Source organism: Buteo buteo, chromosome 18, assembly GCF_964188355.1.
Source record: "Buteo buteo chromosome 18, bButBut1.hap1.1, whole genome shotgun sequence".
Classification (NCBI taxonomy): Eukaryota; Metazoa; Chordata; class Aves; order Accipitriformes; family Accipitridae; genus Buteo; species Buteo buteo.
The window spans coordinates 5,357,312-5,385,218 of record NC_134188.1 but is presented as its reverse complement, the minus strand read 5'-3'; the positions used below and the strand labels follow the sequence as shown (position 1 = coordinate 5,385,218).

The following is a 27,907-nucleotide window of genomic DNA, read 5'->3' as shown; positions in this document are numbered from 1 at the left end:
CAGAACTGGCCCCAGTACTGAGCCCTGGGGAACACCACTTGTGACTGGCCATCAACTGGATTTCACCCCATTCTCCACAACCCTCTGGGCTCGTCCATCCAGCCAGTTTTTCACCCAGCGAAGAGTACACTTGTCTGAGCCATGAGCCGCCATCTTCTCAAGGAGTATGCCATGAGAGACAGTGTCAAAGGCCTTGCTGAAGTCAAGGTAGACAACATCCACAGCCTTCCCCTCATCCACTAGGCGGGTCGCCTGGTCATAGAAGGAGATCAGGTTGGTCAAGCAGGACCTGCCTTTCGTACAGCCATGCTGGCTGGGTCTGATCCCCTGCTTGTCCTGGACTTGCCATGTGAGCGCTCTCAAGACAAACTGTTCCATAATCTTCCCCAGTACCGAGGTCAGGCTGACAGGCCCGTAGTTCCCTGGATCCTCCCTCCGACCCTTCCTGTAAATGGGCGTCACATCGGCAAGCCTCCAGTCCTCTGGGACCTCCCCTGTTGACCAGGATTGCTGATAAATGATGGAGAGCAGCTTGGTAAGGACCTCCGCCAGCTCCCTCAGTACTCTTGGATGGATCCCATCTGGTCCCATAGACTTGTGAGTGTCCAGACGGTGTAGTAGGTCACTAACTATTTCCTCCTGGATTAAGGGAGGTTTATTCTGCTCTCTGTCCTTGCCTTCCAGCTGAGGGGGCAGAGTACCCTGAGGATAACTGGTGTCACTATTACAGACTGAGGCAAAGAAGGCATTAAGTTCCTCAGCCTTTTCCTCATCTCTGGTGGCAATGTTCCCCTCTGTATCCATTAAAGGACAGATATTCTCCTTGGCTCTCTTTTTATTGTTAACATATTTGTAAAAACATTTTTTGTCGTCTCTTACAATAGTGGCCAGATTGAGTTCTAGCTGAGCTTTTGCCTTTCTAATGTCCCCTCTGCATGACCTAACAAGATCCCTGTACTCCTCCAGAGTTGTCTGCCCTTTCTTCCAGAGATGATAAAACTCTCCTTTTGTTCTTGAGTCCTAGCAAATGATCCCTGTTCAGCCAGGCCAGCTGTCTTCCTCGGCGGCTCATCTAGTGGCACATGGGAATAGCCTGGTCCTGAGCCATTAAGACTTCCTTCTTAAAGAAAGTCCATCCCTCCTGGACCCCTTTGCCCTTCAGGACTGTCTCCCAAAGTAGGTAGCTTGTCGCTCATTTTTTCCCCACTGTGCTGAATAATATCTGACAGCACTACACCACTCCAGGCAACCTGATCCAAAAGCCCTGCTTTGTCTTTCTGCAACTACTGGGTTCCTCCCTTTGCCCAGACACATACGGGTTCTCCTTTAACGCACACCGCTTTCTGTTGCGCTCTATTGCTAGAAAATAGATAATAAGTCATAGTTCCTTCTTAGTTTTCTGGAACTACTTATTACTACCATTTACAACATTTTAAAACTGGATCAGTTCACATATTGAATATACTCCTTGATCAAACTGTATTTTGCTACAAGGGTTCTTCAGAAAAATTCTGTACACCCCATCAAACAGTGGTTAAGCATGACAATCTCTGCAGTGAAATATAAAAACACTTCCTTCTCCCAGTGATAGAAGAGCCAACGAGGAGAGGTGTTATGCTGGACCTTGTTGTCACCAACAAGGAGGGGCTGGTGGGGCATGTGAAGCTCAAGGGCAGCCTTGGTTGCAGTGACCATGAAATGGTGGAGTTCAAGATCCTTAGGGCAGCGAGGAGGGCGCACAGCAAGCTCACTGCTCTGGACTTCAGGAGAGCAGACTTTGGTCTCTTCAGGGATCTGCTTGGGAGAGTACCATGAGATAAAGCCCTGGAAGGAAGAGGGGCCCAAGGAAGCTGGTTGATATTCAAGGATTACCTCCTCCAAGCTCAGGAGCGATGCATCCCAACAAAGAGGAAGTCAGGCAAAAACACCAGGAGGCCTGCATGGATGAACAAGGAGCTCCTGGACAAACCCAAACACAGAAAGGAAGCCTGCAGAGGGTGGAAGCAAGGACAGGTAGCCTGGGAGGAATACAGAGAAATTGTCCAAGCAGCCAGGGGTCAGGTTAGGAAAGCTAAAGCCCTGATAGAATTGAATCTGGCCAGGGACGTCAAGGGCAACAAGAAAAACTTCTATAGGTATGCTGGTGATAAAAGGAAGACTAGGGAAAATGTAAGCCCTCTCCAGAAGGAAACGGGACACCTGGTTACCCGGGATACGGAGAAGGCTGAGGTACCCAACGACTTTTTTGCCTCAGTCTTCACCAGCCAGTGCTCTGGCCACAACGCCCAAGATGCAGAAGGCAAAGGCAGGGACTGGCAGAATGAAGAATCACCCAAGACAGGAGAAGGTCAGGTTCAAGACCATCTAAGGAACCTGAAGGCGCACAAGTCCATGGGACGTGACGAGATATATCCGTGGGTCCTGAGGGAACTGGCAGATGAAGTGGCCAAGCCCTATCCATCATTTTTGAGAAGTCATCACAGTCTGGGGAAGTTCCCATTGACTGGAAAAGGGGAAACATAACCCCCATTTTTAAAAAGGGAAAAAAGGAAGACCCGGGGAACTACAGGCCAGTCAGTCTCACCTCTGTGCCTGGCAAGATCATGGAGCAGATCCTCCCAAAAACTGTGCTAAGGCACATGGAAGATTAGGAGGTGATTGGTGGCAGCCAACATGGCTTCACCAAGGGCAAATTGTGCCTGACTAATTTGGTGGCCTTCTATGATGGGGTTGCAGCATTGGTGGATAAGGGAAGAGCAACGGATGTCATCTACCCAGACTTGTGCAAAGCATTTGACACTATCCTTCATGACATCCTTGTCTATAAATTGGAGAGACATGGATTTGATGGATGGACCGCTTGGTGGATAAGGAATTGGTTGGATGGTCACACTCAAAGAGTTGCGGTCAATGGCTCGATGTCTGAGTGAAGAGCAGTGACAAGTGGCATTCCTCAGGGGTCAGTATTGGGACCAGCACTGTTTAACATCTTTGTCGGCAACATGGACAGTGGGATTGAGTGCAGCCTCAGCAAGTTTGCCAATGACACCGAGCTGTGTGCTGCGGTTGACACACTGGAGGGAAGGGATGCCATCCAGAGGGACCTTAGCAGGCAGGCCTGTGCAAACCTCATCAAGTTCAGCAAGGACAAGCGCAAGGTCCTGCACATGGGTCAGGGCAATCCCAAACACAAATACAGGCTGGGCAGAGAATGAATCGAGGAGCAGTCCTGAGGAGAAGGACTTGGGGGTGTTGGTTGACAAGAAGCTCACCATCACCTGGCAATGTGCATTTGCAGCCCAGAAAGTCAACTGTATCCTGAGCTGCATCAAAAGAAGCGTTACCAGCAGGCCAAGGGAGGGGATTCTGCCCTTCTACTCTGCTCTTGTGACACCCCACCTGAAGTACTGTGTTCAGCTCTTGGGTCCCCAACAAGAAGGACATGGACCAGTTGGAGCAGGTCCAGAGGAGGGCCATGAAGATCATCAGGGGTCTGGAGCACCTCTCCTATGAAGACAGGCTGAGAGAGATGGGGTTGTCTAGCCTGGAGAAGAGAAGGCTCCAGGGAGACCTTACAGCAGCCTTCCAGTACCTAATGGGGGCCTACAAGAAAGCTGGAGAGGGACTTTTTACAAGGGCATGCAGTGATAGGACAAAGGGGAATTGCTTTAAACTGAAAGAAGGTAGATTTAGATTAGATGTAAAGAAGAAGTTCTTCACTGTGAGGGTGGTGAGGCACTGGAGCAGGTTGCCCAGAGCAGTTGTGGATGCCCCATCCCTGGCAGTGTTCAAGGCCAGGCTGGATGGGGCTTTGAGCAACCTGGTCTAGTGGAAAGTGTCCCTGCCCATGGCAGAGGGCTTGGAACTAGATGGTCCCTTCCAAACCACTCTATGATTCTATGATTCTTCTCTGTGGAATGAAGGAAAAACAGCCAGGCAAAATGCAACATCTATCACTCCATGCCAAAGTAAACCAACTCTGCCTGGGCAAAAATTAACTCAATATAATATTGATCTGACACATTTAGAATCTTACAATTACTTTTTTACCCAATTTGCTCTGTTTTGCTGTGATGACAGCAAGAAAATTCTAGACGTTCTTAACACCATACCACAACCCAAGAGCAACATCACAACTTGCTTACTTAAAAAAAAAATGAGGCTGGAAATATTGAGCTACATTACCCCAAGTTTCCATTTTCAAAATAAAAATAGTTCCCACTAATTGGGTGGAAAAATTGCAGAAATGCAAAACAATTTAAAATCTTGCATGTTCACAAGTTACCTGATTTTATATCAAACAACTGCATACTTAAGCTTTTGTTTTCACTATCTAATGCCCAGCTCAGTGTGAGAGACTCAGCAAGAGATTCCCTTCCTCTTCCAGCGCCCAAATTACTTGTAAAACTAACATCAATTGAAATAAGCATCTACGAGAATGTACAGGATTGACATCGTGCAAATTCATATCACCAAAAATACTTCAGAAATCAAAGAGACGCCTGCAGTATTGCAAAGCACGTTGCAAGGGTGAAGTCAGCTCAGGTACAGCACTGCTACCCCCTGTAACGCAGCAGCAGGGCTGGGAGCATCTCCGTACGTGTCAGTAGATAAACCAGTCCCCAGTTCCAAAGCAGAAGTCAGCTACCTACATTATCTCATACAGAACAGTCGGTATGAAAACACATGACAGGTTTATCCCATGAACTTTGCGAACATAAATCCTGACCCTGAAAACATTTACATGCAGGCTTAACATTAAGCCTAAGAAAAGACGCACTAATTCCAAAAGAAATACTTGGGTGTTTAAAATTAAACATATGCAAGCACAAACATCTACAGAATTGGGGCCAAAAAAACAAAAAGCACACTCCACAATATTATTATTTTTTATTGCTCCGTAGACATCATGACCCAACAATTACATAATTTAATACTGATATTTAAAAGAATTTTCATGTTCGAAAGGCACTAAACGACAAACTCCACTGACCTAATAAAGCAATTAAGCAGCATGCAATTCAATGGTGTCACATTAAAATTGCTTCTGCAAACCAGATCAACAAAGAATTTTCAAATATCAGAGACAAGCCACTGCTGTATCAAATAGGCAACCAGTCTCCTCTGGTGCCTTTTATACCAGGGAGCATTTTAACACTGAATGAATGCTGTTTTCTTATTAATTACAGCTCTTAACGTCTAACAGCTCTCTAAACAAGCAGCACCTTGCTGATCTGAGACAATAATTTATATTAATCCAATGTCTAGTACACATCATTATCTTTATACATTTCACTTTGATATTGTTGGTATCACTTCTTCATGGCTGTTTTCAACTATTTTAAGACATTTTTTAAGAGTACAGAAAAATGGGATTAAAAAAAAAAAGAAGGGGATATTTTGAAGTATTTTCAAGTGGACAGTTTTAACTAATAGCTAACAAAGTTCTGTTTTTTAGTGATACAGGCCCATAAATATATACCAAGATCGAGACTGACAGGCTGTTCAGTGCAGGTAGAGCCTTACGAAAAAACAAAGTTTCACCAAGGTCATCACTGCTTCCACAAGAGCAGACTCCAAACAAATGCCAAAGCTTGCAATGTCAAAGCCAACATTTTTGTAATTACACAACAGGTTTTAGTAAGCTTATTTTTTAACCTAACCTGTCTCAAGAGAACAGTACTTTTCTACCCAATCACCAGCTTACATTCCCCTTGCAAAGTTTCATCCCTAAATGGTAGCTTAATTTTTATTTACTTTTTAAATAGAAGATTCGAGTCCTGTGTTAGGAAACCACACTATGTTTGCAAATCTCAGCCCTGAGTCCAAGGCCCTGGGCTCTCTCTTGCTGAAGTCACTAGGCAAAGTTAAGGGTCAGTACAGTTAGAAATTCAGTACTGAAAACTCTCATTGTGAAATCATGCTTTTTTTTTTCCCAATATCCAGAAATTTTAGAATTGTAATAATACAAGCACTTTAACACATAACATTACATACCTTTTCTATTAAAAAAAAAAATCTAATTGGGCACAATGGTGCTCTTCGCAGCCTGCTGAATTTGGAGTTAATCATTTTATATTGCATTATGTTCAGGAAAGAGGATTCCTCCCTCAGTGAGCTGATTGTTTAAAAAAAGCCAAAAAGAATAAATGATAAAGGACCCTATTAAGTCTTATGGTTCTAGCTAGTACACCGATATACCTTGCTTCCATTTTGAGGAAATTTGTTTTAATAAAGTCAGGGCAGCATATGGTACTAACATGTTTATTTTCCAAGTGGTAGGGACACTAACCGAAACCATCTGATGTTTCCTCCTAAGCCTCCTTGATCTGCTGCTGGATTGCAGCTTAGAATAAAGCATCGCGAAGCCAAAAGGAATCGGGTAGAGGAATAAAAAAAAAATCAGTAATTCAGAGTGTTTATTTAATGAGAGCCTAGCTCAGAACGGTTTCTCTTTTGAACAGGAGCTCAAAAGCATTTATGATGCAAAATCTATTTCCAGAGACTATCAAACGTACCCCAAAGCTAATCCCTACCAGACATTTTTTACTTTGCACACAGAGGCAAAACCAAGCCCACAATATCATGTAATTAAAAAAGGAATTAAACGAAGCTCAGAACTACTTAATAGTGGATTTCCACAGAAGTAAACAACCAGTGCTATGCATCAGGAACACGGCAAGAAAAGTCACAAGGGACTGTCAGATTTGTCACTACCACAGCTCCAGCAATTGTTTTCTCAACTAGTTGACGGAGCACTAACATTCTGTCAAGAGCAACGGTAATTTTCAAGTATGCCCTGTTGAAGCTTAAAAGACGCACAGTTCTAAGTTTTTAAAGCCCATTTTCAGTGGTAAGAGCTAACAAACGGGGGGAAAAAAAAAAAATCAGAGAGCCTGGGTCAGAGCAGCGAGGACTGGAGTTAGCGTTTTGGAATAGCTGCCAACTACACAGGCTTCGGAGGCGTTTCACGCACAGCTCCGCGTTCCTCTGGCGCAGCTGTAAAACACATAACCTGAAACCAGCTCCTGCAGCAGGGGTTTGCTCGCAGCTGTTCTCCTGCCTCCCCCGCACGCAGTAATCCGACTCCTCTGCGGCCGGGCAGCTTCTCCCACACAAGAGCACACACGCCAGAGCAGCACAGGTGGACCCCCCCCCCCCAAAAAAAAAAAAAAAGCAACCGGCCGCCTTCGGAGCGGGTTTTCCCCAACACCCCGAGCCCACAGCCCGGCTTCGCAGAGACCCGCCGCGGGCTGACCCGCCGCCGGCGCCCGTTCTCCCGCCGAGGCCGGCAGGAAACCCCCCTGCTCCTCCTGGCCCAGGGCAGGGCCGCTCCCGCCGGGGCTCCGGGGCGGCGGACTCCGCCTCACAGGCGCCCGGAGCCTCTCCCGGACTTGTTGCCCCAGCCCGGCAGCAGGCCCGGCCCAACCGGGAGCCCCCCCCCCGGGCGCCGCTGCCACGGCCGCAGCCGGGAGGACGAGGAGGGAGACGGGGAGGTGTGTGCGGCCGCCGCCCTGCCCGCCGGCCCTCCCGCCACCGGGCTGAAGGGAGGCTGAACCGCCCGGTGCCGCGGCGGGGCAGGGAAGTTACTCACCGCCGAGCTCAGCTCCGCGCCGCGCTCTCCTCAAAGCCGAGCCGCGCCCGCTCCCGCCTGGCGGGAGGCAAACTCCGGGCGGTACTTGAGGGAGAGCGGCTCCGCCGGGCCGGTACTCCCGCCTCCCCGCCCCGGGGCAGAGGCGGCTGCCCAAAGTGACAGCCGCCTTCCGCCACTCCGGCGGCAGCCCCGGGGCGCGGGGCCGGGCGGCGGGGGCGAGCTGCAGCCTATGGGAGAGGGGCCGGGGCGGGCCGCGGCGGAGCCCCGGGCCGGGGTGTCCCCGTCACTCGCCTGATCGCAGCTTCACCGCGCGGGGCCGGGGGGTGCGGGCGGAGACGGGGGGCCGGCCGGGGAGATGCTCCGTGCGGTGCCCGGTCCGGTAGACCCGTACCCCGCCCGCCCGAGTCCTGTGGCCTTGCTACGGGGCAAACCCCGGGGGAGAAGGGGAGGGAAGCTCCGCCGCTGGCGGAAGGCGGCAGCCACGGTCCCGCCTCCCTGGCGCTGCCCGCCGAGCCGGCTCCCGCTGAGCGGCGGGGCGGGCGAACGAGCGAGCGGTTCCCGCCCCAACGTCTCCTCGCCCCGCAGCGCTCCCGCCGCCCGGGGCGGGGGTTTAACGATGGGTCCCGCCGGCGTGCGAGGGGGGCGGGCAGGATCCCCACCGGCCCGGCCGTCGCCCCCCGTTCTCCCCTCGGGGGGGTCCCGGGCGCGGCCGCCGGTGGCCGCAGGTGCCCGGCGGGGGTGTGGAGGCGGCGGCGGCGGCCGGGCTCGTACCGCCCCGGCTCCTCCCCGCCGGGGTCCTCGCCGCTCGGCTGCGCCTGCCCCCGCCGCTCCGCTCCGCCCTGAGCCGGGCCTCGAGCGGGACATGGCGCCGGCCTTCGCCTGAGGAGCCGGGCCGCAGAGGGGGAGAGCGGCCGCCGCCGCCGCCATGGAGGAGGACCCGGAGCTGGAGAGGTGAGGGGCGGCCGGGCGGGCGGCGGCTGAGCGGCCCGGGGGGGCTCACGGCCTCGGCGGGGCCTCTCCGCCGGAGCGGGGCCCGGCGTCGCCTTCCTGCCCCTCACAGACCGGGGCAGCGTTGGGTCTGGGGCCGCCTGCGACGGGCCTCGGGGGTCTGAGGAGCTGGAGGGGGGGGTGTGTGTGAACCGAACCGCCAGGCCTTGCGCGGGAGGGAGTCGGTCCCTCCGTGGCGGTGGGGCCTGGGCCCTCGGGGAGAGGAGGACCCTCGGGGAGAGGAGGGCCCTCAGCCCGGCCTGGCCTCGCCGCGGCCCCCCGCTCTCCGCCTCAGCCCCTCCGGCTGCGGGGGTGGGGGGGTTGCGCAGCCCGGAGCTGGGTTGCGGCTTGTCCTCGGGGCAAAACTTCGGAGCTTTCGCTGAGGGAGGTGCGGGAGAAAAATAAATGGGGTCTTCCTGCGTAATGGGAAGAGCTGTGACTTTAAAAAAAATAATAATGACCAACCGTTCTGGTCATGCGTGCTGGTATCGTTTAGAAACAAGACTGAAAAGCGTTAGGTGGCTCACCTCTCGTCAGTTATAATTTGGCGAATAGGTGTCCTTGGTAAAGTTAACCAAAAAAAAAAATATTAAACTTCTATTCTTAGAAATTTCAATTTTCAGCGTTGGAGGTGGGCCAGCTGATTAATTGTTAAAGTTGCCCTGTTTCTTATGTGTAGTAGTACAAAATGCGTGGCCGTTCTTTTGTCAAAAAATAAAATTGTTTTCTATTTCTCGTTTCATTGGGACGAGAGGACTCATCTTGCTGTGCGTACTGAGTTACAGTGTTCCCAAGCAAACGCTGAGAATTAAAATGCAGATTTCTCTATTTGGATGCTCAGTCACAGTAGGCCTCTCTTGCTTTTGCTTTAGGAATAGACTTTAGGTGTTTATATCACAAATTTTTATATGTGATATATCACATAGTAATTTTTATATGTTTATAACACATAGTAATAATCCTATTTGTAGTTATTAGGGTTTGGGGTTTTTTTTGCAAGCTTGTATAACTGCACTTTGTCTTACAGCTGCTTAAAAAAAATGTTATAGTGAAGTGGTGACCAGAAGCTTTCTGAACTGTTCTCCACGTGAATCTCTCACTTAATTTTTAAGAAACTGCGTTTGAGAGCACCTTTAGAAAATAATTTGTTTGTGCTTATATCTGGCAAGTATTTTAAATGGCATAAAAGTGATAACCAGTGGGGTGGTGGAAGGGCCAGATCATCAGTTTAATAATTGAAGCTTCTTTCTATATATGCGTGAATGTTATTTTTACTAGTGCCATTCCGAACTTAAACCTCTTTCATTCTTAGCAAGTTGAAACCATGTCACTATTCTTCCATGCTGTCTGTGCTCTGGCTGCTATTGCTGTGCTGGGGACTTGGGGACCTCCAGGCAGTTCAGGGCATAGCTCCTCGCTACCGGCTGTAGCTGATGGCTCCACAGTCTCCTTCTGATGCTTTCCTTCCCAGGAGCCAGATTCAAAGTTTTATGCTGCCTCACAGCTTCAATCTGAGTTGGGGTTTGCTATTCCTTTTCTCTGGCAGCATGGCAGATAAAGAGGATGAAGCTCAGTATTACTTATCGGGTGGTACGCCGTAGGGTTTAGCTGTGCGGTGTCTTCAATCCATGCTACCGTTCACCTCCATATGTGTTTAATCGTCTCTGAACGTAAGTACAATATACTTGATGATTATCACTTTCTGTCCTGGATCCACCTATCATTAGTTACTTTTTCATACCCTCAGCTTTCATAGCAGCTCACTTTGGTAGTAGCACCCTGAATTCAGTTCATGCTGTATGCATTTAAATGCCATACTTGGATATTTCTTACTCTAAATATGCTTCCCTGTACAGTCTTCAAGAGTCTAATACAGACCTTTCTTTATCTTTTGGTTTACAGACATTACTTCTTAGTTTCATATTCGATGACCTGTTGAGCATACTCTCCTGTTAAGAGTATAGCAGTGGTAGTTAGGGTTTATACTTTTTCAGCTCCTTATAATATGGCTTTAGCATACAAATAGTGGCATTTCTGTTCTGTAGCCACACTGTTAACTATTTTGGGTAGATTTTTAATGTTTAAAAATGGGTTTATTTAGAATATTTTCAGTAGTCTGAACTCTGGCTTGTCTTGCAATTCATAAATCTTAAATAACAGCTTAAGGTTTTTGTATGTGTGGGTTTTATTTAATTTACCGTGGCAGAAAAAGAAGCGTAACTACTTTTGTGCATGTTTTTTCAGGGCTGAAGTGAATTTTGTGTTCCAGCATTCTGAACAGTGATCTGTTAAGACAAGTCAGTTGTCCTATTTTGGGGGGTTATTATCTAAGGAGAGCTCTCTTCATCTTGCTTGTTCTGTTTCATCCTTACTGCCACATTTCCCTGCTATTATTTTTCAGTTTTACCATGTCTGACTCTCTCCTGACCTTGCGTTTTCTCTTTTCCTCACTTTAATAGGAAGTGATAGTCACTACCAAAGCTGAATACTAACTTGCAAGTTACAATATGACTGTTGCATACTCTGGATTTTAAAACTCTAAAAGCTGTAAATACCACAGGTGTGTAAAATAGTAGTATTTGCTACATTCTACTGAATTATTTCCTCTGCTCCACCTCACCCGGTAACCTTTGTTGGAAGCATGAACTGACATTTTATCCTGTGAACTTGCTGGTACATCAGTGAAGACCGAGTCTTGAGATACAGTGTGATTCTAAGAAAATTCTAGGCTAATTCTGTTAATATATAATTAATGGTATTGTGAAGGTATGACCCAAGAATGAGTAGGAAAAAAAAAAAAAAAGGTTACAAATCAGCTACCAGGAAGAGCTTAGTTTGATTCCCTTGCAAGCACATGTATGTGATTTTCTTAGTTTATTTCAACTAAATATCCTTTGGGATATTACAGAGGTCACCATTTTCATCCCTATCTAAAAAAAATCTTTCTTCCCCCTCTCCTTCCTAAATTGTCATCATGGTGGTTCTTTGTGATTGAAGCACAGAAAATGTGTCATTTCTCTGTGAATATAAAGGAAGTGGCTTTGTTATGCTGTGTGTCCAAATCCTTCCATAATCCGTTCTGTCTTTCAACAGCTATGAATATTTCACAACCTTGGATACCATACCTTATTAGAAGTGCCTACCAAGCTTGTTTGGAGCATCACTTACTTGGAATTAAGTGTTTCCTAAGGAGCTGCTGCTCTGAATAACAAGGAATGCTATAATTCTGTAACAAGAGGCCTGTAGTTGAGTTGAGAATCAATAGTCTCATATTTTTGCTGCACAGGCATCCCAATTACACTTCTTAACAAGTAAGCTTTGTGCCTTGCAGAAATTAGTTGATAGTTCTTACTGTTGTTTTTAACAGTTAAAATTGAAGTATCAGGATTCAGCATGCCATTCTTTCCCATGTTCATGGCACAAAAAGTGGTCTGCAAGTTAAAATTGGTGTTTGAAACGGAGTGGTGTGTTTGCTACTCAAGCCGGTGAGAATATCATCACAGAAATGTGCTGCAAATAGCACTCATGGGACTGACAAATAGAATATTTAAATAAGTACAAAGCCTCATCGACAAAGAATGAGAGCATGTCTTTGCCTTTGAACAAACGTTAGGAAGTCTGTGGCATTTTTCATTCTTGCTTTTAATGTTGTGGCTTAGGCTTTATTCTTGACATTCCTTTTCTTCAGTTTTCTTAGTAAGTGTGAGCAGATAGGACAAACCAGCTCAGAGGAGTTAATTATAAATAACACTGGCCTTCATGACCGTTCCTTTATTGTAGAAGGCAGTATCTTCAGTCCTTTACTTGACTGAAGGTCTTGATATTATTCAGATGTAATCAGAATACCAACATCCACTTCTATTTCCAGTCCCGTGCATGGTTAAAGATAAGTTGTGTAGTCAGCATAAAACTACTTTGAGAAAATTGCTTAATAAAACTGCTGATTTTTTTCCTGGGCTTGCAGCTTGCTGTCAGGACATAGAGTACCTCGGGAGGTAGGTTTAAGCGTGATTTTGGGGATCACAGTAGCCGAGCAGCCTGGCCTTTGTGCTCGAATAGTAGTGGTATAGACTGCAAGCAGTTATTAATGCTGTCAATGTCTTTCACGAAAATGTGTTTGATAAAGATGTCCCTTCTCTGACTCTGGGAGATGTTGAATATGAATGCTGCCCTCCTACTCCAGGTCTGTGCACTTCCGTAGCCGATTGCGTGCTGTGAAGCAATTCCAGTAGATATATTTTCATTAGAGTTCTCATCGGGATCTTTTAATAAGATGATGGCGTGGGTGGAGATGGCAGAGTTTGTTAGGTTATGTGCCAAAAGCTCCTGGGCACACCCACGGGAGGACTGAAGAGAGACCGTAGTGGATGGGGGAGCGCAAATAGTAGATGAAATAGATGAAAACATCTTCTCTGGGCCCCTCCCAGGGCTGGTCCCAGGAGTCAGCCTCGTCCTCCAGGTGTGACATCCATGAAGATGAGTCAATGCTGGAGCACCTTTGGGACTTAAGGGTGTTGCTGCCTAGGGGTGTGGGATGTATTATGGGATGCAGGAGAAGAGCATTTTGAGATTGCGTGAGGCTTATTACGGGGTGTGTAGGGGAGGAACCAAAGGCGGGGAAAGGGATAGGTTCAGGTGGTTTGGGGAGAAGCAACAGCGGGAAAATAGAGGAATAAGGGGGTAAAAATGTCTGGTCGTGTGTGAATAGGCCGCTGGTTGGTACCCTTGTCTGGCTGTGCCCTGCGCCTGATCAGCGCAGTCTGTCCTGTCTTCCTGTTAAATTCCTTTCTAACTCTTTCTTGGGTGAGGGACTCTATTTGAGGGGAGTGGGTGTACATCTCATTGCTAGCAACTAGAGTCAAAGCATGGGTTGGAGGGACTGTGGTGTGTCCGTGGAGCCAGCAGCTGGAACCAGTGCAGGTCTGGATGCCAGCAGTTGGGTTGGGACCCTGGGCTGCAGGGCTGCATGCCAGCAACCAGGAACGCTTCATGGAGTGAGTAAAACCAAGTGTCAGCCACTGGAGTGGGATTGGGGACCTCTTTATCTGTGCTGCAGTACTGGAGCAAGCGTGGGTGTGTGAGGGAGCGTGTGGCTGCTAGCAAAGATCAAGCTGGATCAGCGGGTGAGTGGGTGAATAAGGTGGGAGCTGGGAGGTGAGCGTGTATCTCTAAGAGCAAGACCACGGGAGGAGCTAGCTGTTGGAGGCACCAAGGAGTCCTGGCCAGCTGCTGGAGAGACTGTTGGGTCAGAGGGTCTCCAGGGGGTGAGACATGTGTGTGCCTGCGTGTCCCTATGGGCAAAACTTCAGTGGGCTTGGGTACTGGGGGACCAGGGAGTCCCAGCCAGCTCTGTGTGATGGTGTGTACCAGCAGTGGAGTTGGGCTGAAGCCTCGTGTGCTCCAGCCAGAGAGAAGAGCAGGATGAAGCTGTTGGTGTGAGCGCTCTGTGTGTCTGTGATTGGTGTGGCCAGTGGTGTATATGTGTGGTGTGTGCATCTGCCTGCTGGGAGTAGATTTTCAGCCTTGCTGCTAGTTGTACTTGGGCATGGAGCTGTGGCTGTGTGGCCTCACAGCTGTGAGCTCCAGCATGATACGTCTTCTCCTGACAGAGTGGTCTATAATTACAAACATTGGGTGGTCTCTGTAATGACACAGTGTTTTCATTGCCTGTAACTGTATCAGACATACCTCTTTATTACCAATTATTCATTTTTCAGTCTGTCTGATCTTTCGGAAAAATGATGAAGCTCTTTCCCTGAGTGAGGAATAGAAAATATCTCTGGTTTTGCCTGACTTCGGAAACTTTAACGTTCTCCCATTCTTTGGGCACATGTATTTGTGATGCAAGTTAGGATTTATGCAATGGGAGCTTTGCCTGTAACCTTGGAATATAGAGGAAAAGGTCTAATCCCTCAGAAATGTAAATAGGTCTTGGGTGATACTCTTGAAGATAAAAACATCACTGCTTATACCTTCATGTTACTGTAATTCTGCAGCTAAGTTTGACTGCTCAAAAAGGATTGCTACAGGAAGTTTTAAGTCGTGCTTGCTATAAAAGGTGCCAGAATGATGACAGTGTTCTTAAATGTGCCCCTGTCCCTAATTTTCCTTCCTGTCAGCCCCCCAGTGTTTGGGTGGTTCTCCTGTGAAAGCTGCATGCTGTGTTGTTCTCTTTGCTCATGCTGCTGGTCTTGGAGTTGAAGCTGGCAGCCACAGGACTGCTTGTATTGTAACCAAGCTGTAAAAATGAAGAGAACAAGGAATGCAAAGTCCCAAGAGGCCTCTAAAAGCAAATGTAAAAACCTTGTTTGCATAGCTTTTAAGCTTTTGGCTTACTTGTGTAGAGGATGTAAGTTCAGTGAGTGGAAACACATTATTTCAAAGAGGATTTGAGGATTTTTTTCATTTGTCTGTGCAAGTCGAAAGGGCTTTGTGTAGGTGCAGTGAATAAGATTGATGTTGAAGGACCAATATTAGGAAACAGTGTTTGATAAGAAAGGAAGGTGTTGACTTATAAGGCTACTAAGATGGATGCCAAGTCAGTCTGATCTTTGATATAACCAGAGGGAAAAAAAAAGTCTCAAATACTTAATGGCTTATAATTCCTACCTAAGTTAATAGAAATGGTGTCACCATATTAATTTATTGTGATGTTTCCCCTAAAACTGAATCATAGCTGTTTAAAAAATGTGTCTGTGTGTGGCTTTTATTAGTGCTTTGTAGCTCAGATACTTTGGTTTATGATTTTAATTATAAAATAATGACAGGTTTTGTAACATAAAATAGTGACAGGCTTTTCATCTGCCTCCTAGTCAGGTTTCTCAAAACAGAATCACTAAGTTTGGTAACTGCGGTAAGTAGAAGTCAGATACTTTTTTTTCCTCTTTCCTCCCCTTTGTCTGACATTGCTGTTTGAAGGCTCGGGACAGGCTTTTATAAAGGCCACTTGTTTCTGCTGTCATTACTATAAACTAGCTCAGGCTGCTCAGACAGAAAATTCTGGGTCTGGAGAAAAAATAATTTTTGCCATAACTTCATGGAGACCTGCGTATGCAACATCTCCCACGTTCCAGTGGTAGAGCCTGTGTTTCTTACCCTTTTTTTTTGTTCCTGGCAGTAGCTGTCCCACATACGCCACTGCTCCTACCTGGAAGGCAGAAGTAGCTGGTAAGGTTGCTGATGCTGTACTTTGCATCTAGGTGCAGGTAACTCAAACAGGTTACCAACTCAAAACCTGGGCAAATGCTCCATTCCCACAAATGCTCATGCTATGACTGCATATGCAACATGTCCTTGCAATTGAATGTATGCTTCAAAAAGGATTCGAAGTACCCCAAGCCCAACTGCTACTGAGACTAATAACCTTACATGAGAGAGAGACTTCTGTGAGGAACTTAAACCAATGTGCCATTAATAAACTAGTGCACAGAGAAGCAATACTACAATTTTTGGTGCGTTTCTCTACTATTGTTTCTGTGGAAGTCTTAGACGCTTTCCTTTGCAAAGCCCGTCAAATGCAAACTCCCAAAGGAAAAAGTTATAGCCTGTGAGTATTTGCGTGTCTGTCTGGCACAGATCTCAGCTTTTGCTGGATGGAATGGTTTCCCCTTGGAACAAAGGGGGAATGAATATATATATATATAAAAAAATAAAAGTTGATCAAGGATTATTTATATGTTCTTCGACAGCTAGTGACAGACTCTGGAGGCTTGTTTAGGAATCTTTAGCTAAAGTACTGCTTGCTGGAAACTACTATAAAGTGAGGAAGTAGTTCCATGATAGCTGGTTGTAAGTATAAAATATGAAAACTATATCCAAGCAGAGCTGCAGAGTAACTGTAGAAAGAGTAGCTATAACTTGATGTATGTTACACTTGTACTCATTTAGCACCAATTTGTTTTCTGGTACCAGGGAAAACCAAAGCATGCCCAAAAGCAATACAGACAGAAGAAAAAGTGTGTCTGTGTTTATAAAATGTCACCATCCTGTCCTAATGAATGAACAAATCCACGATCACAAATGTGAAGGGAGCCAGTAAAGGCTTATGTTAAAACCATAACAAACTGAAGAAGGTTAGATCTAGACTGACAGATGTAGGCTGCCCTGTAACTGCATGACATTTTCTCATTAGCTACTGAAGGAAATTCTGTACTGCTTATTTTCATTCCCTGTTACGCACATGCACTGTATGCATTTAAAGCTAAGACCTCTTGTGTTTTCTGTGTAGACTTTAATAACCTAAATGGTAATAAACCACTCTGTTCGATGTTCAGAGCCCAGCAATAACTTGTTAGATCTTGACATGGACCTGCCATGTAAATTGCTTGCTTTTCTTCTCAGACCTGCTTCTGCTATTAGATGATGATTCTTGACTTCTCTAGTCTCAGTTTTGGCTTGACAACAAAATGGATACTTAGGCTTTTTTTAATCTGTGGCAAAGCAGCAAAATTCTGCTATGCTAATAATACCATAACAATGTGATAGGACATGGCTTCCTTGAAGTTTGAGTTGAAGTCTGTTGGCAGTTACCTGTTTTGCACAGTCTACACACACACTTGTACTATCAAGATGATTGTGTTGCTCACATGTGCCAGAATGGCTGCTGGCATTTGGACTATCATAGCTGGGAGACCTAAACAATAAATACTATCTTTGTTACCTCCTACCTTCAGTTCCTCAAGCCTTCAGTCTTACCTAGGTCAGTGGTGTTAATGCTTAGCTTCATATACTGGGTATTACAGCCAGGTGCATAGCTTTCCTTTTCTGTCTTGCAGTTATTTTTTGGTTGACATATATAGTTGCTTACAGTTAACTAACTAAATTGTTAGTTTATGCGTTCAATTTATATAATAAATGGCTCGCGTTATCCCTTCGTTGGTTTTCCCATTAACTTCAACCATGTACTGTAGAGCAGTTACTTAAGTTTTATTTGAGATTGAAATTAATTCATAAAGAGAACTGAAAGACTGACATTGCAGGAGTTATCTATAATTTGCATAATTTACGCTCTCCGATGACCTTTTTATGTGAGCATAGTTATTTAATCGCTTTAGTGGTAGTCTTGCCAGTTTGTTCTAGAATATGCTGATAACGTAAAAGTTGTTTGTTTTGGATGGTGGTGGATCATAGTCACAAAGATGAGCTCTTTTCTTCCACTGTTACACAAAGCTAGTGCAGTTTGACGACTGGTAGTTGCAGGGATTTTACTGTCATCTGACTGCTTGCTATTTTACTGCTGGTGTTCAGCTGTGCTCAAAATAGATAGGTCTGCTGTGGCTGAAAGACTTCAGGAAGAACCTAAGTGAAGTGAAAGCAGGGAAGAGCATTCCCAAGGCAAAGTGATAGGGACTGTGTTCTTCAATGTAGTACACCAGTTCTGTACACTTTATTTCTAATCTTCAATTAGTATTGCAATTGTTGTATTTGCAACAGCTTTAATTGCTTTTAATATGTCAAAATGTTTCTTTTAATCTTGATGGATAGGAATCTGAATTCTCTTAATAAGAAAGTCAAGGTGATTTTGGTAGCTTCTTTATTGCCGAATTCATTACAGTGAAGAAGCTCTCCACTTTATTTACATAAGTGCATAAAGTGGCAAGTTCTTGTGTTCCGCAAGTGGTAACTTTTTTCTTTTCCTTATGTTTAGGAAGGCTGTGGAAGAGTTACTCAAAGAGGCAAAACGTGGGAGAACCAGAGCTGAAACAATGGGAGCTATGGGTTGGTAAGTTTTGCCAAGAGGAAATGAATTCTGTGACCGATGCCAAAATAAATTCTACATTTAATGCGTGACAGAAGTCTCTACCTTTTAATTTGCTTCATGTTTAAATAATTTGTCTTCATCCATGTATTAATTTGTCTGGGCAAAAATTTGAGTCCAGATAAGAAAGAAGTTCAAGTAAATTCTGCCTGCATGAAATTGTGTGACTGAATGAGTTGAAGTCAAAGCAACTGGAAAACTCTAATAGTGTTTCCTTATAGTAGATGGAATTGCAAAGTTTGAATTGGAACCTTGTGACTCTTTAAAATACTGGGTAGTTTCAGTGTGCATTTACTTACATACTGGCCACATGTTACTGGCTTAGATTCTGTTTAAGTTAACAGAATTCATAACATGACAAAGAAACCTAAACCCTTAAAACAATAAAAATAATAAATGATCCTCTAGTAGAGAATCCATGTGTAAATTGCAGCCAAAAATGAACTCGAAGTATAATCCAATTTTGGAAGGAGGTATTTTTTAATACTTAAAAAAACCTCCTAAAACCCAGGGGCTAATTTGTGTAGCAAGTGGGAGAAGAATCACAGTATTTACATCTTAATAGAAATACAGTATTAATTCCTCAATGCAGTATTTCAGTGTTTACAGCTAGATTATTATGGAATGTAATGCATGTAATTGTAATTAAAGAAGTAATAACGTGCCGAGAAGAGTCATTCATCTTAAAATAATGTGTATGACTTTGATAAGAAGCTATTGGATCTAGGGATGTTCACACAAGTAGTACACCAGTTGACTGCATTAAACTCATTTGTAGATAAGGTTTGGCTTCCTCCACCAACAGTAGTAAAAGATAAGCCTGCGCTGTTAATGAAGTTCTCGGCTGATTTCTTGGCTGTGTTTGTTTTAGTAGCTCTGAAGAGATTAAAATAGCGTCTTGCTGAAAACATTTAATCCTTTATGTTTTCTAAACAAGTTTGGGGGTTTTTGTATATTTTACCCAGTATTTCTGCTAGGGATGCAGTTTACACTCTTTATGTTAAAATAGTTAAATTGGTTTAATCCCGTGGAGTGGTTATAGCTATACTGATGCAGCATGCTTTTACCCTGTCAGCCTTGCTAAATGGCCAGTAAACCAGTGCAGATAATTAGTTAGCACTGTGAAGTGTTGCATGCATCCAGTTACTGTGAATTTGCAAGTTAATTCCAGGTATGGAGATTTCTGTTGGGAGATAACCAAGTATCCCTGTGCAACTTTGCTGCCGCTTGTGCAGTCTGGAATACCAGCCAGGAGTGCATGTGGGCTTCTGCTCCTGGCTCTGGCTACTTCTTATTCCTTCTCTGTAAAAGAGTGGTGGTCCTGCGCAGCTGGCTGTGATGGTCAGCTCGGGGTAACATGCAGTTTGCTGAAGCCTTGTGCCCAAGACCTGCCAGAGGAGGGGATAGCCAAGGGTGACCTGTTCTTCAGAACAACTGCAGATTCCACTAGAGTGAAATAGTGTGTGGCTAGGCCAGGGTTGTGTTAAAGGTGTAGGAGAAGAGGATTGTCAAGAAGGCTTCAGGCAGAGGAAAACTGTTGACGTAGGGGTTGGCGTGGTGATATCCTGAACTGAGACTGTTGAAGTAAGGATCCTTTCAGCTGCAGAGGAACGTGAGAATAGCTATACTGGGTCAAACAATGGATCCATTTCTGTAGTGCCCTGTCTCCATCAGTGGCCAATACCCAGCACCTAGGAAATGGAGGAAGAAGGGTACAAGAAAGTAGCAGTACTTCCTCAAGGTACTATCCCAGCTTCGGGCAGCCTGCAGCTCAGGATATCCTGCACTCAGATGATTTTTTTTGTATATGATGCTTCTCCAGGGATTTTTCCCTCTCTGAATTTATCCTTAAGAGAGACTGGTAGTAATCCCATTTGTCACAAACCTGCTGCCATAGAGTTTGGCATAGGCTAGTGTACAGCTGGTGTATGTGGCTGTAAGGAAGGTATATAAAGCCCCCCATAGGCAGACTCCCAATAACCTTTGGTGTCTAGTTCTGCAAGCGCAAGAGAACAGCAGCTGGAAGCTGCCACTGCTCTCTTCCCTTTAATATTTTTCGTGCTCCATTGTGCTTCTCTGGTCCTTCTGAACTGGCCCAACAGCTAGGTATTGCATATTTACCTGGGAGATAACTAGTAAGATACTTGGAAGGAAACTTAACTATGCTCAGCTGAGTATCACACTCCAGCAAAATGCAATCAGATGTAACTGATGCTACGGTAAATCCTGAAGGGCTTCAGAGATTAGATCCAAGACTGACATGTAACCTTGCAATTGTAAACTACTGAGGAGAAGGTAACTGCTGCTCTGAGCTCTGTGGATAGCAAATGAAATGAGCAGAAAATTTAGATCATGAAAATGTATATTAGTAGACCAAATCCAGGAAAGCATAACTGGTAGAAGCAAAGAGACAAGGTCATCACCAACTTGTCTAAAAGCACAGTCTTAACAGATGAAACGCAAAACCTTCCTTCCTTGCCAAACTCAAAATGCTTACAGGTGTGTTTCATGAGGACTTCTGGGATTTCCTCAGCCCTTTGTCAGAGGAGTCCTGGAGAAGAGATGCACAAACCCTGGAGACATCTAGTGTAAGGCCATCAGTCCTGCATTGGCACTGGATAGTTGAAGCAACTCGGCCTATGAAGAAAAGATTTGTTCTGCCATCTGTCTTTGGGTAAGGAGAAGCAGAGGCTGCTACTGCTCATACTTTGCTGATTCCAGTTTATGTTGCTCTCCAGCAGCTGTTGAATACTGGGAAATACATTTCTGGAGTCAGTGGCATTTGACAGGAATTGGTTAAAGGGAGGTGCATGGGGAGGTGGCATTCCCGGGGAACTGTATTGTGCATACCATTACAAAGGAGCAGTGTCTCCTGGTGGGTGTTGATGGCAGCAAAATCTTAGCCAGTCTCTGAACACTGTTTTGGGACTGCTTTCAGGTTCAAGCCACTGCTCCATTAGTGTCCAGAGTGATTAGTTCTCCATAGCTCAAGTGTGCTGTTTGAAAAAGTTCCCCAAGCACCCCTACCTACCTTTTTGCTGCCTCCTCATGCGAGATGGATAGTCAGCTGCTGTTTGAGCCTAAACTACAAGCATCCAAGCTAGCATAGCTGACAGGTACCGAAAAAATGTACCAAGCAGTCATCCTTTAGCCCAAGTCTCTAGTACAAAGACTCAGCCTTGAAATATGGGACGGTATTTCTTCCAGTTTGGGAATGTTTTGCCAGTGTTACATTGTCTTACAAGTTTGCTGTGGATGATGTGGGTAGGTGCTTTGACCCGTAGGGGTTAGATGCTAGTAGAAGAAAGGCTTGTCCCAAACAGGGAGGTTGGTGGTGATATCAGGCAGGAGCTTATGTGTGAAGGGAAATTATCTGAGGCTCCCTGGGCACAGAGCAACTGTCAGTATCGCCAATGGGCTACATGAGCTCTTAGTTGGTTAGGAGTCTTAGCTCGCTGGCCTCCATGCTCTCAGGACTGCTCAGGTTGGCAGTATCTAGGTCCATGGCAAATGAATGCAAGAAATACTGGATATTCTTATTTGTAGATACCATGTTGTTGGCTCTTGAGTATTGACTTATTCCTTGGATGTCCTCAAGATGTTTGCTCTCAGCACTGCAGTGTTTCTAGTTCCTGCAATGCTCCTTTTGTACGTACTCTATGGCCATAGTGATTCTTGTTGGGGGTCTCCTACATCCTTATGATATCTGTTGATGATGTATCTAGTTCAAGCATTAGTAGAGCTAATCACAAGTAAGAACATGTGTGAGAGAAAAGGAAAGGAGGATCCTCTTCTGAAGGTGTCTTAATCCCAGAAATGTTGACCAAAAGAGAGCAGAATCTGTGGCTGAATCTCAGTGATGCTGCTGTGATGCTGGAACTTCTGAGATGAGAAAAGACATCAGAGCAGCTGTCTGGAAGTTAACATTTGAAGGGCCAGCTGGATCCAGGATGGGCAGTTGTGGACAAATAGTGTAAGAACACTTGAAATGGTTAGATAAATTTATCCTTAATTCATCAGAGAGTATCGGACACAGATGAAATAAAGTCATAGGATATTTGGGGTTTTCCATCATGTGTCTAGGTAAAATCAAACTAAAAGCTCAGCTTTCCTTAAGTGTTTTTGTTGGTCCTATGTACATAATTCATAAGCTTCTTTATAACAGTGGAGTTAGGTCCCATTTTAAGTGGTTCTGCTTTAATTGAGAAAGGCAGTTAAAATGCCACAAAAGCTACTGTGTTCTAGAGGCTTTTTTTTTTTCTCCAAGGTATCGGTCTGGTCTTCAAAGATGCTGGTAGCAAGTGCTAAGGCTGAACTGAATGTAATCTTCTTGGCTTACTTGAAAAGCTTACCTAAAATAAGATACGGAAAACAGGATATTTTGGGATGGTTTGTTCAGCTCTGCATTGTAAGAGCAGATGAAATTGCAAAAAGAAGATAAATTTTGGAAGCATTAAATTATTTTTAACCTGATTTCTTGTAAAGCAATCCTAAAATTGCTTTCATTCCTACAGATAGCTTTCTGTTCAATACCAAATCTGTTAGAAGTACTGCAGAATACAAAATAACGAAGATGAGGCCGAGGCGTTTGAGGGCACTGGAACTGCGAAATGCTGTATTGCATCTTGTCTTTGAATGGGTGTTGCATGACTGTGCAGAAACACTGCAATGTGATTCCCCTACATCTCTTTCATTTGAATCTGAAGAGGAGGAGAAACAGGGTACAGACAGAGATTGCAAAGTAAATATGTTGAAATCTTGTGATCAGAGCACCGGTTCCCATCCAAAGTCCTGCCAGCTGTATCTAGCTGCCAAGTCCATACAAAAAAGCTTGCCATGTCCTCCCAGGCATCCTGTTTTGTGTGATCCCCTGTGAAAGGGTAACAGCCTAGATTAGATAGTTTGGCAAAACAACCTCTAGCTGCTTTTTTTTTTTTTTTTTTTTTTTTGCCTTCAGTCACTCTTCTGCTAAGCACTGTATTTTCCATGGCAGTTTGGAAGTGTTAGAAATGTACTTGTAAGTTCATCCATAATGAACTTTGTTTCCTGGAAAGATGTGATTTACTCTATATGCTGAGGCTGACAGTGCCAAACCTGTTTGATATGTCCAGTTACCCAGCAGAGAAAAGACTGTGGTGCATGGGACTGTACTCTTGTGTCCTAAATGGTGTCAGCATGTTTTACTGTTAAGAACTTGCATGGTACACTTATGTGTTGAACTGCACTGCTACACTTGATAACAGGTAGTGGCTGGAAATACTGTGTCATTGCACAGAATTTGGCTTAAAATGTCAAAAGTAGAGTTAAGATTTGACCTATGTTCTCAATAACAGATTTAGTATTTTTTTTCTTGCTCAAAATGCAATGTTGACTCTTTGTCATTGCATAGTGGAGAGATTTTTGGGGTGGGGGGGACTTACCTGTGGAGGGGGACAAGGTTATGTGGGTAAGGATAGCTTGGTTTAGCTTATTGGAACATGCAAAGCAAAAAGTGAACCCTTGTATTGAGTGACTACGTTGTTACAGAACTGGAGTCCATTTTGTAGACAAGACTGCTCTAGAATTGCAGGTTGTGTGCTTGCTTTGGTCATGCCTGCAGCCCTGCCTGAGGGGTTCCAGTTTGGAACTTTAATGTTCTTTTAACTCTTTTTTTTTTTTTTTTTTTTTTTTACAAAAAGCTTTTAAAATGTGTTCTGTGGCACTGTTTACTAGTCAGCAGTACTGTACTCCACCTTGCACAGGCTGAGCTTGCCTCCCAGCCCTTCAGAACTTAAATTGAGGGCAAAGCTGTCATTGAATTGAGCGTTGCAGGATCAGACCTACAGCAAGCCAGAGGCTTGTCTTTGGGGAGGTCAATCTTCTCACCATTAGAAATGCTCTCAAAGATATCAATGTATTAATACAGTTCACTTTTAATCTTCACAGTTCCATATATACAATGGATATATGTAAACATTATGGGCTTGTGTGTGTGCATGTGTAATATAGCACATGCCATACATCTCATTTCCTTTAAGACTTAAAGGCAGAATTTGCTTTGTTGAAATCTGAGGTCAATAAAACTAAAGACTAATGTTTCTCTTCAGTGCCATAACTTACTGCTGCTCCATGAAAGCCCGGTGGCTCTTTTATCGCTGTATGATGCTGAACTAATGGCATCTCTTAGCTGACTCCGAAGCCCTGCATTTCTCATCAGTTTGCATTCTTAGTATAGCTCAGGCAGCACTCATAGTGCCAAAAGAAATAAATACTCCAGCAAGGTGAACTTATTTAGGGCAGATTGTCTCGTTCTGGTGCTATATATATTAGTCAATATATATTAATCAATGCATTAGCTCTTAAGAAAAAGTAAGAGGAAGGAGACAAATGTGAAATAGTTTTTGCCTGGATGCGGCCTGGAGAAAGCTGCCCTTCTTGGTAGGAAATGTGGAGGTACAACAGTTTAATGCTGGCATAAGACATACAGAGGACTTAAATGTTAGCTGGTTTGTGTTAGTCTTGAGTGTAACCTGTGCCATGTTTGGCACCATGTTCATGGCTGATACAGCTTGAAGTAGAAACCCTATTCTACTGACATACATTAGCCTTGTATTTTTACTTCATAATACAGTTAGTGGATAAATACTGTCTCCCTGATTTACAAAACAGCTATACTAGATAACAGCTCTAGAGGTTTGGGGTTTTTTAAGATTTTTTTTTTAACCAGGATTTGAGCAAAACAGTGTAGATTTGTATGCAGAAAGTTTAGAAAACTCTAAAATAACTATGCTGTAGAAATGTGTCAAGAAATACCTAGTGGAAATAAAACAGTATGGCTGTTTAATGTATACTTCTAAAATTACTCTCGTAAGTTCTTTGAGGATTTAGGACAAGAAAAATTATCAGTAATGCTTACTAGGCAGACCTGAAGCAAAACATAATGGTATATGCCATGTCCAGTTACAAGTCATGAAGTATGTTAAATAATCAGACATGATCTTCACTACAATTTTCTTGTTGTTCTGATACCTCTGATTTTCAGAGGTGTCAAAGGTTTTTAAATGGTCAGGGTATAGTTTCTACACAAAATACTCAAGTAGAATAGATGATCTTAACGTTGTGGTGTTAGGATTCATTGACTCCATAGTTGATTCAGTAAGGGGCACTGTGATCTCCAACAGCTCTGCTTTTTTAGAGTAATCCCGTAACTTTATTAGTATGCAGACTCAAAAATGTTGTGAAGACAAACACCACAGTGGCTCCCAGTATAAACAAAGTCTTCAGAGTGATTTCTGCTTACTGCAGGAATATATTCAAACTTGTTTTTTCTCATTCCATTCTTTAAGAGATGAAATTGGGAATAAGTAGAGTACAGCTGATATCTACAAGATAAATGAAATGTACAGTACTTGTTCACTAAAACTAGCTGATAAATTATGTGCAAAAGTGTTAAGCTGCAAGAGGAGAAAGTCAGAAACAATGGATAAGAGTTGGATAAGTATCCTTTCTGTTTAAGAAAAAGAAATAAAACATTTTGTTTGGTGGTTGCCAGATAGAAGTTAAAATTGGTATGCCTCATGTTTATGTTTTATCGCTACAGCTGTTTGGTTTTTCATGCAAATGTATCTTTCACTTTCTGAATATCTCAGTTCATTAGATAATGCTGACTTTAGTAGATTATGATCTTGTAAACCATTCCGATTTGACTTGGAATATGTTACTAAATATTTGATTCCTGAATGCCCACGTTAAGCACTGTCAACCTTAAAATATTTTGTCGTCCTCTGCTTCCCCCTGCACACACTACTTTGTGAAAATCATGTGGATTTTCACTGTGTTGGAGTAGAGTAACTTTCATCCTATAAAGAGTAAGATAAAAGGAGAAAGGAGATAACCTTAAGCATATCTTTCTGTACTGAGAGTTTACACTAGGTGGCATGCAAGGAAAGCCAAAAGCACAAACCTGTCTTAAAATTATTTAAGTTAAAATCTCAGAGTTGTTTCAGGATGTTTTTATCTTGTCTTTTGATCACTTTTAAATGTCTTTACAGGTTGAAATGTCCTCTTGCTGGTACAAATAAAAGATTTCTTATTAATACCATCAAAAACACGTTACCATCTCAAAAAGAACAAGACCAAGAGCGTGAGCAAAAGGAAGACAGTAAGGAGCCTGAGCCAAACAAAAGCAGGAAAGAAGAAAAACCAAAGAAATGCAGAATTCACCCATATACACCCAGCTTTCAGTCCAGAAGGAGAGTCAGCTGCTCTCCTCCGAGGCACCGAAACAGGAACCAGCACACAAAGGATAAGCATGAAAAGCGGTCAAGCAAACGATGAGGAGAGGAGAGTGACGAATACGTGTTGTTACAAGCCAGGAATGTCATTAAGTGTGAGGCTGCAGGGATGTCTCAGTTTTTCAGGAAAAGATGCTGTTCAAAATTGAATTTTGAACCAGCTTGCTTGTGTGAGAAGTAACCTTGAGGTAGCTTTAGAAAACTTTTCTTTGGGACCTTTAAGAGAAAAGCAAAGTGCAGCATAAATCTTCCCGTCATTTTAGAACAGACATTCCTTTCCCTTTGCTCCATTCCTCTCCCTTTCTAACTAAGCTTAGGGTCTTGGTGATGGAGCGTGATACGTGTGTCACTGTCCAATACAACTTATTTAGTCATGTCACTCTTTCGGAAATAAATTTAAATTAAGCAGAAATCTATTTATTGTGTAAAGTTTGCAGAACTTCTTTGCTGCTAACCAATAAAGAAGTTTTGCGTGTTTGCGTTAGTTTAGTTTTACAGAATCTAGAAGGGAAAGCTGGTCAGTGCCTGGCCAAGCACATGCATTTTGTATAGAATATAAGAGTTTGCTTTCTTTAATATAAAAAGAAAAAAATTAAAATGGGCAGTGCTGGTTTTGCTTTCCAGGAGGAGCTACCAGGAAATACTGATTTTTGCTTGTTATTGTATATTCACAAACCTGTCATAGATAATAATAAACATTACTCCTAAAAAGCCATAACTGCAATAATTGTCTCTGTTTAGACTTCCCTCTGTAAGGAAGTAGTTTGAACAGTCTGTTGTCATGGTGCTTTCAAAACAAGCCTTGAAGACAAAATTATCGTGTTCTCTGTCCACTGCTAGTAAATGTGTAATACTAAAAATGCAGAGGTGATACTTAAAAACAGTCAAATGCTCACTTTCCAAGCCCGTGTGACAGTTCTGTAGCAGTACGGTTCTTAAACTTGTGACTTGGACCACATAAAATGCGCATCAGCATATTCTACGTCTCACTTCTGTTTGCGTTACAATAACAAACTTCCATGTGAAATACTTTGTATTTCAGTACTCTCAAAAAGAATTGTTTTGAACATAGGTTTCCGTTTTTAAGTGTGTTGACAATAAAATCGAAAATGTTCATTAAAAGTGCTTTGTGGAATTAATGCTTCTAATGGGTTTCTTCGCTGACATGGGCCTCTCTCCTGTAAGGGAAGGCGAGGACCAGGGCTTCGTGGTCCTTCAGTGTTGTGTCAGGGCAAGAGTGCCACCTATAGGCATATCTATACCTCGTCTTGCTATACTTACCTGTCTCTCTTGGAA

At 44.0% G+C, this 27,907-nt stretch overlaps 2 protein-coding genes across 2 annotated transcripts in view; one reads left to right on the top strand and one right to left on the bottom strand.

Moving 5' to 3' along the window:
- The window catches only part of LNX2 (ligand of numb-protein X 2), a 63,990-nt gene extending 55,630 nt beyond the window's left edge, over positions 1-8,360 (bottom strand). The window contains exon 1 of the mRNA XM_075050678.1: positions 7,595-8,360. The gene's annotated coding sequence lies outside the window, so the exon portion shown is untranslated. The remainder of the gene's footprint in view (positions 1-7,594) is intronic.
- A 38-nt stretch (positions 8,361-8,398) lies between these two features.
- POLR1D (RNA polymerase I and III subunit D) lies at positions 8,399-27,733 on the top strand. The gene is made up of 3 exons (XM_075050681.1): positions 8,399-8,545; positions 18,228-18,302; positions 26,369-27,733. The coding sequence occupies exons 1-3, from the start codon at positions 8,520-8,522 to the stop codon at positions 26,652-26,654; spliced, it is 387 nt and encodes a 128-aa protein (XP_074906782.1). The 5' UTR covers positions 8,399-8,519; the 3' UTR covers positions 26,655-27,733.
- Positions 27,734-27,907: the final 174 nt, after the last annotated feature.

Coding starts and splice junctions, on each gene's coding strand:
- POLR1D (XM_075050681.1), top strand. CDS start 8,520: ATGGAGGAGGACCCGGAGCTGGAGAG. Junction 8,546..18,227: donor GAGGACCCGGAGCTGGAGAG/GTGAGGGGCGGC, acceptor CCTTATGTTTAG/GAAGGCTGTGGAAGAGTTAC. Junction 18,303..26,368: donor ACAATGGGAGCTATGGGTTG/GTAAGTTTTGCC, acceptor ATGTCTTTACAG/GTTGAAATGTCCTCTTGCTG.